This window comes from Monodon monoceros, unplaced genomic scaffold (assembly GCF_005190385.1).
Source record: "Monodon monoceros isolate NGI ecotype Baffin Bay Population unplaced genomic scaffold, NGI_Narwhal_1 Super_Scaffold_12, whole genome shotgun sequence".
Lineage (NCBI taxonomy): Eukaryota > Metazoa > Chordata > Mammalia > Artiodactyla > Monodontidae > Monodon > Monodon monoceros.
The window spans coordinates 151,527,772-151,542,910 of record NW_021703768.1 but is presented as its reverse complement, the minus strand read 5'-3'; the positions used below and the strand labels follow the sequence as shown (position 1 = coordinate 151,542,910).

Sequence of the window (15,139 nt, the reverse complement as noted above, 5' to 3'; positions counted from 1 at the left end):
TAGAATTTGGAAACTGTTGCAGGGCTGCTGGTTAGATACAGCATGTGTCTTGGGGGAATCCTCTCAAACATACACAAACTCTTGGGAGTAAAAAGAATCCGTGAAAGGAATGAGAGCAGGTTTGGTTCTGGAAATTAGATCCAGCTTTCAAGAGCAGTCCTTGACAGCCATCTGGCCTAGTGACACATAATTCCCAGGTTGTGGCCAGAAAGTCTGAAGTGCAAAATTTACTCATGCCCCCAAAGAGCTATCCAGATACGCCATGAACTGCTATATGGTTGTTAATAATCACTGTTGCTTATAGTGCACTCACTGGGTGACAGGCACTGTTAGATGCTTTACATCAGCAGTTCTCAAAGGGTTTGGTCTTGGGACCCTTTTACATTACTAAAAAATTTTGAGGACCCGAAAGAGCTTTTGTTGGTTAAACTATTGATATTTACCAAATTAAGTATTAAAACTGAGAAAGTTTAAAAATATTTAGTTACTAATTCATTGCAGAATAACAATATTAAACCTATCACATTAACATAAATAACAACTTCTAAATTAAAAATAATAATTTTCCAAACAAATTAGAAAAGTGGTCTTGTTTTCACTTGTGCAAATTTATGTCTGCCTTAATAGAAAGAAGTTAGATTCTCATATATGCCTCTGTATTCAGTCTGTTGCAATACATTATTTTGATTGAAGTATGTTAAAAAAAATTCAACCTCACACAGATACATAGTTGGAAAGAGAAAAGTATTTTGATAGCCTGTGCAGACGATTGTTGGTATTCTTCTTTGCAATATGGAATCTGAGACCATATCAATAAAGTCTTTATACTCATTTACATTAAAATCTGTTGGTTCAAAAAAAAAAAAAAATCTGTTGGTTCACCTAACACTTTGAGTGGACTTTATACCAGTGCATGATTCTGTAACATTATGCTTTGATCATTTGGAAAGTAGGTTCACTGAGTTATGTAGATCTTCCAAATGTTTTCCTGTTTCATTTTATAATATCAAAAGATAACATTTGTTAATATCACCATCAGTTTCATCATAAAGTCTTTAAGTATTGGGAAGCTGTCAAGCTCATTGTTGTGGATACAACTTTTCCAAAATTCTAATTTTCTCCTAAAACTTGAATTTTATCATTGACCATAAATACAGAGTTGTTTTCCTTGAAGTGACAGGCTCGTTTTGGTCATTTTTTGAGAAAATGTCTGCCAATAACCCAGGTTTGAATAACCATAGTTTGTCAGTCATTCTTTGAAGTAAAAATGGTGTTCCATGAAAAAACTGTCTTCCCCTTTCTTTGATTTTATCTCTTTTTTCACAGGAAAACTAGAATGTCTTAGCATAATGCTTCTCAGACAAAGAAGAAAAGTCTTGGGTCTGGTCAGGTGAGGGAGCAGGCACTGGTTTTAATGGCTGCACATGCCAGCCTCCTGGGCTGAGAGTGGCCACAGTCTAGGCTTCCCCTGGCTCATTGACTGCTCTGGGGTTGTGCGTGCTACAACACTGATACCCTGTGTGAGTAACCCCACACTGTCCAGAGATTTGGGGTTTGCTCAGAGAATGAAGCAGAATTATCTTGGAGCTTTTTTGAGCAGATCCCAAATCTAGAGAACCACTAGAACCTTTCCTTTTTCTCCTCCATGTTTTACCTAAGGCTAGACCAGAATCTGGAGAGGCTCTGAATTTAAACTGAGGTAAGAAGTAATAGTTAGCTGTTGCCCAGGGTTTCTGGATTTAAGAATCAGTTCCATCAGCCTTTGTGATGAAGAAACATGGTTGGAATTTTCATTCATTCGATAAACATTTATTGATTATGTTATTCATGTGGGAATACTGTGCCAGGTGCTAAAAAGTACAGCTTGAGAACAGCTAGTTGAAAGCCTGAATTGACTACAGAGGATAAGAAGTCATGATTGCCAGGAATTTGGAAAATGGCAGGAGATTGCAGTCAAAGGGAACTGTGAACCAAGAGCTTTTCTCTGCCAAAGCAAAAATTTGAAAAATCTGGTAGTATTAACTGTGTAAGATATCTCCAGGGATTGGAATTCAAACAACCCTCTGGCAATTAAAGTAGAGATGAAAATGTCAGAGGGAAAAGTCCCCAGGCTCCACTGGGAGTTTTACCCAGGGGCAGGCACCAAAGATTAGAGTTAAGACAGCTCTGAGGGTGGCCCCCAGAACTACCTGGGCCTAGAAAGAAAGAATCTAGTATACCAAACTCAAGACAGTGGATAAGCTAGTTTCCAGTGTAGACTTATTAAGAACAGACCAGCCAAGGGGCATAGATAATAGATTGAATACTTCCTGTATGGATCCCTTGAGCTAAGTGCTTTGCATCTCTAATGTCACTTAATCCTCTGGGCAACCTTATGCAATGTAGGTGGTATATCCCTGCTTCAGATTGTACTTAATTAGCTTTCCAGGCCCTGTGTTTCTTCCTTTAACCAGAAAGACAGCCTGCCCTGTAAATTCACTTGCATTGATGGCTATTCTTATTTATCATGTGTACCATTTTGGCTCTAGGGAAAGTCATGTTATTTCCATGAATGTGGAATCTCATTGTAATCCCCAAGGAATGCAATCTTCCACTCTTCCACACTTGAGATTGTAACCATTTGGGTGGAGGTCCAGGGTGGGGAGATGGCCTTTTTCTGTGGGAAACAGTAATTTCAAGCAATGTCTCACCAAACTGCCTGCCAGCTGTATTGCCATGGGGACACTTAACAAATCTGATTTAGCCACTATGTGCCGAGCTGAGCCTGTGCCCTGTGCTGTACTGTGAGGGATCCAGACAAGAATCAGATCTGGTACTTGCCTTCTAAGAGCACAATCTAGTAGAAGGGACCGATAAATAAGTTAAGTGGAAGGCACAGATGTTGTAACAAAGGCACAATGTGCTGTGGGGATATGGGAAGGAGAGGTGAATTATAAGAGGGAATCTCTAGGAAAACTTGGGTGAGATTGGATCTAAGCTGGGCCTTATTTAAGCCTTGCCCTTCTACTTAGTGGTAAATGTGGGGAGGAAGGGGGTTTTAGGCAGAGGATCCTCTTTAGCAAAGGCATGACATAAGAGTACAGGGAGTATTTGGGGAAGTTAAGGAATGACTTCATGGAGTGAGGACAGATTAAGATGCCTAAAAATCACCTTCAGTTCATCGCATGTGAGAGACTCTTGCATTCTCTTAAAATACAATGATTGTATATTCTATATTTTCAATCGTAATCCTGATTTTAAATACTGTTTCCCATTGCCCCCATCATGTTCATAATTGGTGCCATATGTTGAGCAACATATATGCCTGGCACTAGGTGCTTTATCACAATGCTCACAGCCAACTCTGCAAGTCAGGACTTAATCCCATTTTATAGATGGAGAGACGTAGAATAAGTAGAACTTGCCCAGCATTATACAGCTGGTAAGTGATGGAGGCCCAGGATTAATGCCAAAGTGAGTGTTGTTTCTACTACACCCCAGCACCTCCCACAAATACTTTGGCACTAAGTACAGTCACATTGATTACATATTTAATTTATAAGAATTCTGTTTTCACTTTTAAAAGAAAACAGAAAAAATCACTTATTACACCTTGTCATTTACATTATACATTTGAATTCTTGGCTGTACCTACAAAACCATATATACTGTACCTTACAGGCCATATAAAAAATTTCGAGAATAATTTTACTCATACAAGATTTTCATCTTATGTAATAACTATAGAACCTAACACTGAAATGAAATGAAACTCCATTGTAGTAAAATTACACGTCCTGGTGTTTGCCTTAAAAATATGGTTACTTTTCTATTTCTCACAGGGAAAGGGACTTGGGCCTTGACCTCATCTCCTCCTCCTGGAGTTACTGTGGCATTTTGTAGCTATGGAAAGGCTTCCCTTGCCATAACTTATCTGAACACCATCCTTCTCCATCAGCCTTCCACTCTTTCCATGAGATACTCATCACCAATGGGTTCTAGAAGCCTATATTCTTTTGCAACTGCCATTAAGCAGCCGACTTGCTCACTGAAATGTCCCCTTGGCACAGACTGTTTAGGCAGCATCTCACATGAGTTCCATATGTAAGATTCCTTCCTTTCTCTCTCTCTCTCTGGTACTCTTTTCCAAGGTCCTTGTACTTCCGTAAATGTTTCAGTATGCTCCTGGTACTACTGTTTGATTCCTTTCTTTTTCTAGAAACCAGGGACCCAAGTCAGTGTAATTGTAACATTACAGATTTAAGGATACCCTGATGCCAACTTATTGTGAGAAGGTGATTTTATTCGAAAAAGATGATGCCATTTATTTTATTGGTAGGATGAAAATAATACTCTTATTAATTCCTTTGCTTAGGCCTCTGCAAATACCTGTTACCTAGTGGTGGGTAAGTTTGGAAGGTATATCAGTTAACTACTGTGTGTAACAAACCACCCCAAAGCTTAGTGGCTTAAAACAATACTATTTATTATTTGTCATGAGTCTCTGGGTTGACTGGGTGTTTCTGCTGATCGCGGCCTACTTGGCTGATCTCAGCTGTGCTCACTCGTGTATCTGATCTGCTGGCCAATCAGCTGGGAAGACTCAGTTTTCCCCACATGTCTCTCACATCCCTCCAGCAGCTAGCCTGGTCATGCTTACATGGCATGACGGGTGCGAGAGCGAGCAAGCCCAGCCATGCAAGGAGGCAAGTAGAAATGCATACACACTTTTCAAGCTTATGCTGGCAGCATATTTGCTAACATCCCGTTGGCTGAAGAAAGTGACATGACTGTCAGAGTGAGAACGGACTATAGTACAAAGTTGCAGAATATAGGAAAGCCATTAATTGGGGTCATTAGACACAATCAGTCTCCCAGTCAGTACCCCTCAATGTGACAGAAAACCTATAGACTTATATTTCTAGGTGAAGTTTGTCCTAGAAGGGAAAAACAAAATCCAAATAATAATTACCGTGTACTGGGACCATGCTATCGGCACGCACAGGGCTAGGCACTTTCCCTATCGAGGCACGAACCCTCACAACAACTCTGCAAGGTAGGTAGGAAATCAGAGCTCAGGAAGTTCAATAACTTGCTCAAGGTCATCCAGCTAATTTGTGGTCAGGGAAGGATTAGAATGTGTGTCAGTCTGACCCCCGAAGCCCAGGGTTTTTTCACCATACCTCACTGCCTCTCAGAAGCACCAGGGTTTGCCTTACCCTCCAACTCAGTTTTCAACTGAGTTGATAACTCTTTGGTTCCTCCAAAATGCTGCTGTGATCCTAATGGAATTGTGCAGCTCTTCAGGAACCCTACATGTTCCCCCAAACTGCATTAACTGAAACATTTTTTCTTTCAGGTGGGGATTGGTCTATAGACTTCACAGACACCCAAGGTTTGTGGCGTCTCCCAGACATGCCAGAGAAGGAAGGGCCATGTTCTCATTAACCTTCAAGATTTGGGGACATCGGGGCATTAGGGCATTTGAGCATGAGCTTTGGAGTCAGCCTCACTAGGGTTCAAATCCTAGTTCAACCACTCACTAACTCTATAACCTTGGGCAACTTATTTAACTTCTTGAAGTTTGTTTCTTCTTTTAAAAAAAAGAGAAGAATGATAACACCTAGTTTGCAGAGCTGTTACAAGGACTAAAATTTGGTAAATAAAGTGCCTAACCCAGTGCCTGGCACGTAATAAGTGATGTCATTAGTATTGTTAATATTATTTCTAAGCAGAGCCCTTCCCCTTCTGGGAAACCCTGTTTCTGTCTGTTGGACAGGTTCCCCCCACCTCCAGCCAGTCTGTGCAGACTTGCTGCCTGCTGTGTCACCGGGAACGTAAAGGCTGGGAAGAAGGCCCTTCCCAAAATGGACTGGTGTTGCAGGGTGAGAAGCTGCCCCCTGACTTCATGCCAAAGCTCGTCAAGAATCTCCTAGGCGAGATGCCTCTATGGGTCTGCCAGAGTTGCCGAAAGAGCATGGAGGAAGATGAAAGGCAGACAGGTCGAGAACATGCAGTGGCGGTAGGTAACCGCTGAGAAGGGGTCCCTGAATGCAGGAGTGCTGCCTGCCCAAAGAAGTCAGGCTGCTGAGCCGTTGCTGCCTTGTCCTCTCAGGTGGCTCTTCTCAGGCAGCACCTATGCCCAAGTGCCAAGAGGCTGCTGGGCTGCATCCACACAGCATTAGCAGCTTGGGTTCACATTTGGGGGAAGAAAAGAGAGGTTTCAGGCAGCCCACCAGCCCCTGAGGACAGTGCACAGTGTGAGGGCCGGCTCAGATGTACTGGTAGATTGAGATCCCGACCCTTCCCTGTGACTGTGCTGCCTTCAGCTCTCTGGCAGCTCAAAAGCCAACCAATATGATATGGAGGGCAAAGGTCAGTTTGAGGGTCTGCAGTGTGCCTCCATTAGAAGGCTTCCAAGATGCCTAGAAGCTGTCCAAGTGCTATCTCCTGAATCACAGAGGTCCGACTCCTCGTTTCTTATTCCCCCCAGCCCCTCTGTTTTACCCAGAATCAGTTCAGCTTCAGGACTCCTAATTTAAAGACTGTTCCTCTCCTTGCCAGCTCTCGGGACTCCCTAAAGGCCCACAGTTAACAGGCAGTCTCTGCCATTACCAGAATCTCTCTCGTCATATCCACATACGTCACTGGGAGCACCACAGCCCCTCTTGGCAAAGGCCTGGCCCGCATTTGCCCTTGAACCTTTAGTTGTGGGAACTGTGCTTTGGCCATGGCATGGGGGCCTGGAGGAGGAGGTGTCCCTGGGGAAGCTGAGGCAGCAGAGGGTTAGCTCTGATGTTTCCTCTTTTACCATGAGCCTTTTTCTTCCCCCTTCCCCAGATCTCCTTGTCACACACATCCTGCGAATCTCAGTCTTGTGGGGGTGACTCTCATTCCTCTTCGTCCTCCTCTTCATCGTCCTCATCCTCGTCGTCCTCCTGCCATGGGAACTCAGGGGACTGGGATCCCAGCTCGTTCCTGTCAGCACATAAGCTCTCGGGCCTCTGGAACTCCCCGCACTCCAGTGGGGCCATGCCAGGCAGCTCGCTCGGGAGTCCTCCTTCCATCCCTGGTGAGTCTCCAAGCTCGGAAGACAGCCAGGCCCCATAAGTGGAGAGAGCTCTGTTTTCCTAACTGCTTGTTCAAACAGATCAGTAAGATCGGTTATTAAATAAATATTAAATAAAATATTGAGCTGGCCGAAAAGTTCGTTTGGGTTTTTCCATAACATCTTATGGAAAAACCTGAACAAACTCTTTTGGCCAACCCAATAAGTAAAAGTGGAGCTGTTCTGGTGGAAGCCAAGCAGGGAATCTAGCCCTTGACTGTCTTGGTGGGAATCCTTTCCCCAGGACTGGCTCTGATAGCTGTTCCCATTGGATCCAAGAGGGGACCTGGTAAGCACTGGCTGAACAGAAAGTGAAGTCTGAAAGGGCCTTTAGGGAATTAGGAATCAGATCACCTGACTCCTGCAGCAGCCCAGAGGGCCTGGGTGCCTCCTTTTCTCCATCTAGGGGATGGGTGCTTTTATAAAAGCACTGCACTTCCATCCACAAGAGATAGGCAGTGTGAGCTGCCTTGATTATTAGCCAGTTTTGCAGCTGTGTAAGCCTTTTCTAGACCCTGAGATAACACTTAGTGACCCAAAGAAAAAATCTTGGGCTTTTGATGTACTGTGTAAATATGAATAACTGTCTGCTTCTAAATGGAGGACCTGAATTCTTCAAAGGGGTGCTGCCCCCAGAATTGTGAGTTGAGTAATGCATAATTCCAGTTATTTTGGTGCATAAGCCAGAGAGAGTCATCAAAGCCTTTTCCCACTTGTCCTCTGAAATCTGGGGCCACCCGGGAGTCTGGCATACCCTGGCTGCCTCAGTCCACATGGCCCAGAGGCAGAGCCTCAACCTGCTGCTCCACTGGCTTCTGTAGATCCTGCCCTGGGCCTGAGGAATGCCTGTTGACAGGCAGGTCCTAAAGAGGCACTGAGAGACAGAACATGTATCCCCTGTTTATGCCAGCAGAGATGTTGTGGCCTTGCATGGGGCTGGCATTCCTGGTGCCTTCTCTCTCAGGCCTGGACTTCAGACTGTCCAGCTGCTGCCTAAAGAGAAATCTCTCCAGCCCAAGCTACTGCTGGGCTTTTCTGAAAGCTCACAAGTCCACCATGCTGAAAGGCTGTTCCCAGGCATGTTCCCTATGGTCACAGTAAGCAGGATGCTGCAGCAACGAGTCATTGGGCTTCCTTCCCAAGATCTGGGCTCCCACTGACACCTCTCTCCCCCGTCCGCCCACAGGTGAGGTTTTCCCCATCTCGGAGCACCACCGGCACTCAGACCTCACTGCTCCACCTAACAGCCCCACCGGCCACCACCCCCAGCCAGCGCTGCTGATCCCATCTCACCCCGGATCCTTTGGCTCACCACCCCACCCGCACCTGCTGCCCACCACCCCGGCAGCACCTTTCCCTGCCCAGGTTTCAGAATGCCCTATTGCCGTGGCTGCTGCCCCCCACACCCCAGGGCCATGTCAGAGCCCCCACCTTCCCTCCACTAGCATGCCGCTCCTGAAGATGCCTCCACCATTCTCGGGTTGCAGCCACCCCTGTAGTGGGCATTGCAGCGGGCACTGCAGCGGGCCCCTCCTCCCACCGCCCAGCTCTCAGCAGCTCACTAGCACTCACAGGTGAGTGGTGCAAAGAGCAAACTCCCTGACAGCTTGAACTTAAAGAGTTTTGGGAAACTTTGCAAAGGGTACCTTTGGGATAGAAATTAAAGGGTAGACTGTGTTTATGTTTTTTCCATAGTTTGTTCAATTATAAAAGAAATATGTGTTTATTATTTAAAAACTTGGAAAAATTTAGAAATGTATAAAATTCCTGGCAACCTAAACTTTAACACTGCAGTACATTTTTTCTTGATGTTCTTTTTTTTTTTTTATATTTATTTATGTATTTGGCTTCGCTGAGTCTTCGTTGCAGCATGCGAGATCTTTAGTTGTGGCATGCAGGGTCTTTAATTGCAGCATGCGAACTCTTAGTTGTGGCATGTGGGATCTAGTTCCCTGACCAGGATTCGAACCCAGGCCCCCTGCATTGGGAGTGCGGAGTCTTAGCTACTGGACCACTAGGGAAGTCCCGTGACGTTTCTATATATAAATAATATATATAAATAACAAAACGAGGTCCACATTCTATATATTTTTGTGTGTTTATTTTTTAACATTATACCATGATCATTTCCCCAGTTAAAATTCTTCAGAAAACTTTTCAGTGGCCATATAATGTCTAATTGTACAGCTCTAGCATAGTTTATCATTCCCCTATTCCTGGATATTTAGGCATTTCTAGTTTTTAACTGTTATAGACTAGGCTGTAATAAGCATCCTTGCACACAAATATATTTGAGTCAGGAGTTCTGTCCTTAAGATAGATTCCTAGAAGTAACTCTTAAGTACTGAGAAAGTTTATATTAATATATATATGAAAGATACAATTTTTTGGAGAAGATAGATTTATCTTTTTATATTGTAAATCACATGTGTGTGATTTTTGGCCATGCCTGGTGGCATGTGGGATCTTAATTCCCTGACTAGGGATTGAACCCATGCCCCCTGTAGTGGAAGCTCGGGTCTTAAGCACAGGACTGCCAGGAAAGTCCTCTAAGCACCTTGATAATGATTCCTTCCCCGTGGAACCTCCCTCACCTTCTCCCATCTCAGAAGGTGAGAAAGGCACCAGAATATGGGGGTTGTCAGTTTTTATAGGGGTGGGTAATTTCATAGGCTAATGAGTGGGAGGAGTGTTCCAGCTCTTTTGGGAAGGGGCGGGGATTTCCAGGAATTGGGCCAGAGCCCACTTTTTGATCCTTTTGGTCCATCTTGGAACTGTTATGGTGCCTGTGGGTGTGTCATTTAGCTTGCTAAATGACAGTAAGCATATACAGAGGCTCAAGGTCTAGTGGAAGTTAACTTGTGTGCCATCTTGGACCCATTTGATTCTAATCAGTTTATGTCATGTCCTTGGGCTATGTCATTCTTTCAAAGGCTGTGCCCTGCCCCTTTCCCTCCTGTTTCATCCCCCCCCCACAAAGATTTTACTCCCACATTCTTATGGGAAGCAGAAGGGCGATGGTTGGTCCGTCTTCTGTAACTGCTTCAAGGCTGAGTTAGGACTGTTGATCCACCCCTGCTCCTTGCCCCACCCTTCCTCCTGCCTCCTTTGGCCCTAGCCCTGGGGCACTCCTACTGCTGATGGCCAACCCAGGGCTCTGACTCTTCAGGCTCCAATTCTGGGACCTTGCAGGCCTGTCTCTTCCTTACCCTGGGAAAATAGTCTATATTACAGGGTGCTTCCAGAAATCCTCAGGCAGAGCAGTGCAGTGAGAGAGCGTGAGCTGTGTACACAGACTGAGTCCTAGCTGATCCTTGGGCAAAGCAGTGAAGCACTCTGAGCCTCGGCCTCCTCCACTGCAATGTGGGGATGGCAGCACCTATTTTGCAGGATTTGGGGGATTGTTAGAAATAATATGCTGTATACAGTATCTGGCGCAAATAGTAGCTCTTAGAGTCTGTGGCCCACAAGGCACATTTGCTTTCTTAACTTCAAGGCCCCATGGCTAAGGCAGCTCTGTCCAGTGATTCAGACTCAATCATAAGGACCTTAGAGGGAATTCCCTGGTGGTCCAGTGGTTAGGACTCGGCACTTCCACTGCCAGGGTCCCAGGTTCAGTCCCTGGTCAGGGAACTAAGATCCCACAAGCCGCGTGGCATGGCCAAAAACAAACAAAATGGGGAAAAAGGGGCCTTAGTAAAAGGACATTGACCTCCTTTGGATGTTCCAGGGAGCCATCAGTCCACTAATCTGTTCAGACACATACTTACTGAGCACCTACTGTGTACAAGGTTGTTATGCTACACACTGGGGCCCAAAAATAGAAGCGGCATAGTCCCTATTCTTGAGGAATACACAATCTGATCTGAAAGAAAGATGGGTAAACAGACCATTGCTATAAAGCGTGATAGTAGGATAGAGGTATACCTGGCGTCCTCAGAGTCCAGGAGGCTCACATGGTAGGCGTGGGCAGGAGGCACAGGGAACCTTTCCAGAATAGCGCCATTGAGCTGGGCCCTGAGGGACAGAGAGAGTGTTTGCCCTGTTTTTGTGAGGTTCTGATTTGGTCTGACTGCCTTGGCTTTTGTGGGATGAGGCAGTTGAAGGTGATGGTGGGGATGCTTCCTGGGCTCCTTGTGGCCTGCTCCTGCCCTTCCCTTCCTCACCTTTGGGCCTGTCTTTCTTCCCCATCAGCAGGGACCCTGGGTGCAAGGGGCACAAGTTTACCCATAGTGGCCTGACCTGCCAGCTACCCCAGCCCTGTGAGGCAGACGAGGGGCTGGGCGAGGAAGAGGACAGCAGCTCAGAGCGTAGCTCCTGCACCTCATCCTCCACCCACCAGAGAGATGGGAAGTTCTGTGACTGCTGCTACTGTGAGTTCTTCGGCCACAATGCGGTGAGTGAGCCCCGCCCAGGCCAGAGCGGGCTTGTGGCCAGCCGAGGGGAGCCAGAGGAGCACCCTGCTCTCCCCAAGGCCCCCTTGCTCATGGGGCTAATAATTGTGCTTGGACCCTGTGAGTCCTCCCACCAGCGTCCACTCGCTTGATCCTCACAGCACATTGGTGAGGTAGAGATTTCTCAACATTTTGCTGCCTTTGCTCTTCTCATGGTTTCTCTTAAGATTCGCTTTTGTTCCTTAGGCAAAAAGAAAGGAGGTGGCAGAGGAAAGCTATGATTCTGATGAGTATGTATACGTGTGTAATCACAGAGAAGTGAAGGCTTGTGCATGATGAAGGCAGAGTGGAAGCAAAGGCTCTCAGTCCCCAGTGTGAGAGCCAGCCGAGGGACAGGTAGTGAACACAGATGGTGCCAGGAAGGAGGCTCAGAGCAGAGTACATGCTGTCTCTGGGCGGGGAGAAAGCAGTTCAGAAGTCTCATAAGGTGAAGAGGGAAGGGCTGCTGGCTAAGGGAGAGCAGTTGAGGACAGAAGAAATGAAAGTAATTACATTGCTGGTCACCTTTGAGCTAGCGGTTGTTATCCTCATTTTAGAGATGACAAAATTGAGGCTCACAAAGGCTCAGTGAACCTGCCCAAGGTCATACAGCTTCTGAGTGACAAAGCCTGGGCTCAAACCTGCTTTCCTGGCTCCCAAGTTACTGTGCTCCCAACACTGCTGCGTACCGCTCACTCCTTCCACCCACCACTGCCTTGGCTCCGGGCCTGGCTGAGGGTGAAGCCATTTGGCCTTAGTGGCTGTGGTAGAAAGAACAGTTGTCTCGCTTCTCACCACGTTTGGTGCCGGCGGGTGGGAGTGCTACGGGCTTCACAGGCCCAGGGTGTAACGTCAGCACCTCCCCCTCCCCCAGCCACCCGCTGCCCCGACGAGTCGGAATTATACCGAGATCCGAGAGAAGCTCCGCTCAAGGCTGACCAGGCGGAAAGAGGAGCTGCCCATGAAGGGGGGCGCCCTGGGCGGGATCCCTGGGGAGCCCGCCGTGGACCACCGAGATGTGGATGAGCTGCTGGAATTCATCAACAGCACGGAGCCCAAAGTCCCCAACAGCGCCAGGGCCGCCAAGCGGGCCCGGCACAAACTGAAAAAGAAGGTGGGTGTGGCGGGAGCCCAGCTCTACCACCTCTTCTCCCCGAGGAATCCCTCGCCCCAACCCCCAGGACTTTTGGGGCATGAATGGTGCTGGCGGCTCTCTTCTCTGGGAAGGTCTGAATAAGTTTGGGAGGCATCAGGATGAGGGAGCCTGGGGGCCAGTGATTGGAGGAAAAACAAGTCATAGCGTCAGAAGCCGCTTGCTGGATTCCTCAAAGCCCAGGACTTGCTTCAGTCAGGTATTCATTCAGCAAACACTTCTGCAAATACTGGGAGCTAAAATATGATGCAGTTAAGTTCTCACCCTGGAGAAACTCAGTCCAGTGGAGAGACTGACACAAAACTGGACAAGCACGTTAGTGTGTGACAAGTGCTGGGATGAGGGAAGCCCCCCGTCCTGCCTGGGCGTGCTGGAAATGGCTGTACAACGAGGCTGCCTTGGGAGCTGAGTTGTAGGGGGTGAGTACAGATTCATCAGGAGGGCCCTCCTGGCAGCAGGAATAGCACGTCCACATCACCTTTGTGAAGCCAGAGCTCAAACCCAAGAGAGGTAGGAGAGATAGTGGAGGTGAAGGAAGGGCCTCTTGGGCTTTGACTTGATCCTACAGCTGCAGGGGGGTGGGGTGGTCGCTGGAGGGCTTTAATCACAGAATGCACTCGCCAGATCTGCATCCCAAGATTACGGTGTGACAGTATGGAAGGTAGCCTGGAGGGGTAATACTCCAGGCTGCAGAACCAAGAACCAGGGGAGGAATGATTGATAATGGGCCTGGAGCAAGAGAGATGGGTTTTTCAGAGGAGGCAGGTGATCTGATTGCAGGACAAGGAGATGATGGAGTTTGGGATTATCTCCCAGGTGTTTGCTAGGGTGACTGTCAGGATGGCGTACCTTTAATGAGCAAGGGTGGAATTGGCAGAAGACTGGGAATTCAGTTGGGACACAATTCAGTTGGTGACTCGGAGATTCTCATGAGACGTCCAAGTGGAGATGGAGGTGTGGGTCTGGGAGTTGCTGGCATGGGGATGTAATTGAAGCCATGGGAATGACCCAGCCTGAGGGCTGAGTGAGCTCCTCCCAGAAGGCTGAGGATAGAACCAGGGGAGCTATTCCTGGGCAACCCTCCTGCCAGGGAAGCACCACAGTTTGATGGCTCAACCCCTGCCACCTCATTACCTCTTGGCCTGCCTGCCCTCAGCTTTGTCTGCACAGTGCCACACTCAGGAGCTCAGCCGAAGAGAATGGGTTTGACAACTAGCTAGCTCCAGGTCCTGGGTGGTCAAACAGCCCTGGTGCTCTGGAAAGCAGCAATGATTCTCCATCTTTTTCCAAACCAAAGGACAAACCAGGACCCCATCTCTGCAGCCTGAAGTAGTAAGCCAAAGGGTCCCACCACTGCCTTCAGAAAATGGTCAGCATTTTCTGTCTCCTGGCCAGCATTGCCTGGCCAGAAGTGTGCAGTGGGCAGCAGTGGTCTCTTTGGCCTTTCCTGGCCTCCCAAGGCAGTGGTTCCTAGTCAGGTCCCAGCAAGTACGCTTCACAGTTCCCAGGCCTGGTGTGCTTTTCATAAATCGCTATGCCTGGGTATCCTTTCTCCTTCATGTCTGCCCCCTCATTTTCCTTCTGAAAACCTCCTCCCAAGCCCAATTCACATGTTTCCTTCTTTGCAGTCTTCCCCAGGTAATATCTTCCGCTGTGCTACGGCTGCACCTCGCACGTCTCTCTAGTCTGCCTTTTATCATTCTCTACTCGTTCAGAAACTTCCTGCACAGCTACTGTCTGCCCTGCCCAGTCTAGAGGCCAAGATACAACACAGAAGCGGGTAGTCCTGATATCCTATAACTAGCGATCATGGTCATTATCTGTTTATACATCAACCTCCTCCCCGGTACCCCTCCTCCACCTCCCAGACTTAACTACAGTCCATCAAAAACACAGCTTCCACCAAGAACCATCCACCCACTACCCACCTGGGGAGACAGGTAAAGCTGGGTATTTTTTTGCTCCCTCATACAATTTCTGGACCATGACTCACTCTCTCTCTCTCTCATGTCCTAACCCTTGCTCCTTTGAAATCAACCCCTGGCTGTGTCATCTGCAACCTCCCACCACCACTCCTCTTCATCCACTGAAGACTGTCTCCTGTCCTTCTTCCCTTACCTTGACCATCATTCATTCACTCTCCTACCAGTCCCCTTAGTTCCTTGCGCCGTTGCCCTTCCTTTACACCCGCTCAGAAAAACCAGCCCTGGGTTCGACCCCAGCCTGCCTCTCCCCTTCTACACCTTGAGGAAGGCACTGGATTGAATCTATCTGTGGCACCCAGGCCGAGTGGTCTCCCAAGTGCCTGAGCCCCCACTTTGCTGCTCTCTAGTCTTCTGGCTCCTCGTCACTTCCATTCTCCCCAGTCCCTTTGTCAGACCTCCATTCTGCTCCAACTGCCAGGCTCTCCCCACCCCCACCTTATTTTTTGGCAGATAACCTTACTTACTGTTTCAACAAGGATTA

At 47.5% G+C, this 15,139-nt stretch overlaps 1 protein-coding gene and 1 non-coding gene across 12 annotated transcripts in view; both read left to right on the top strand.

Annotated features, from left to right (window-relative positions):
• The window catches only part of FAM193B (family with sequence similarity 193 member B), a 31,495-nt gene that overhangs the window by 8,198 nt on the left and 8,158 nt on the right, over positions 1-15,139 (top strand). For 3 of the 11 annotated variants that reach the window (XM_029215710.1, XM_029215701.1, XM_029215702.1), the window contains 5 exons: positions 5,759-6,001; positions 6,820-7,051; positions 8,274-8,661; positions 11,282-11,483; positions 12,395-12,634. In XM_029215710.1, the coding sequence (XP_029071543.1) occupies positions 5,759-6,001; positions 6,820-7,051; positions 8,274-8,661; positions 11,282-11,483; positions 12,395-12,634 (1,305 nt within the window). Of the gene's footprint in view, positions 1-5,758; positions 6,002-6,819; positions 7,052-8,273; positions 8,662-11,281; positions 11,484-12,394; positions 12,635-15,139 lie in introns of those variants that run through there. The other 8 variants (XM_029215704.1, XM_029215703.1, XM_029215707.1 and 5 more) reach the window with 7 other exon arrangements.
• Positions 10,648-10,720, top strand: TRNAG-UCC. The gene has a single exon. It is a non-coding gene; the product is annotated as a tRNA-Gly (tRNA).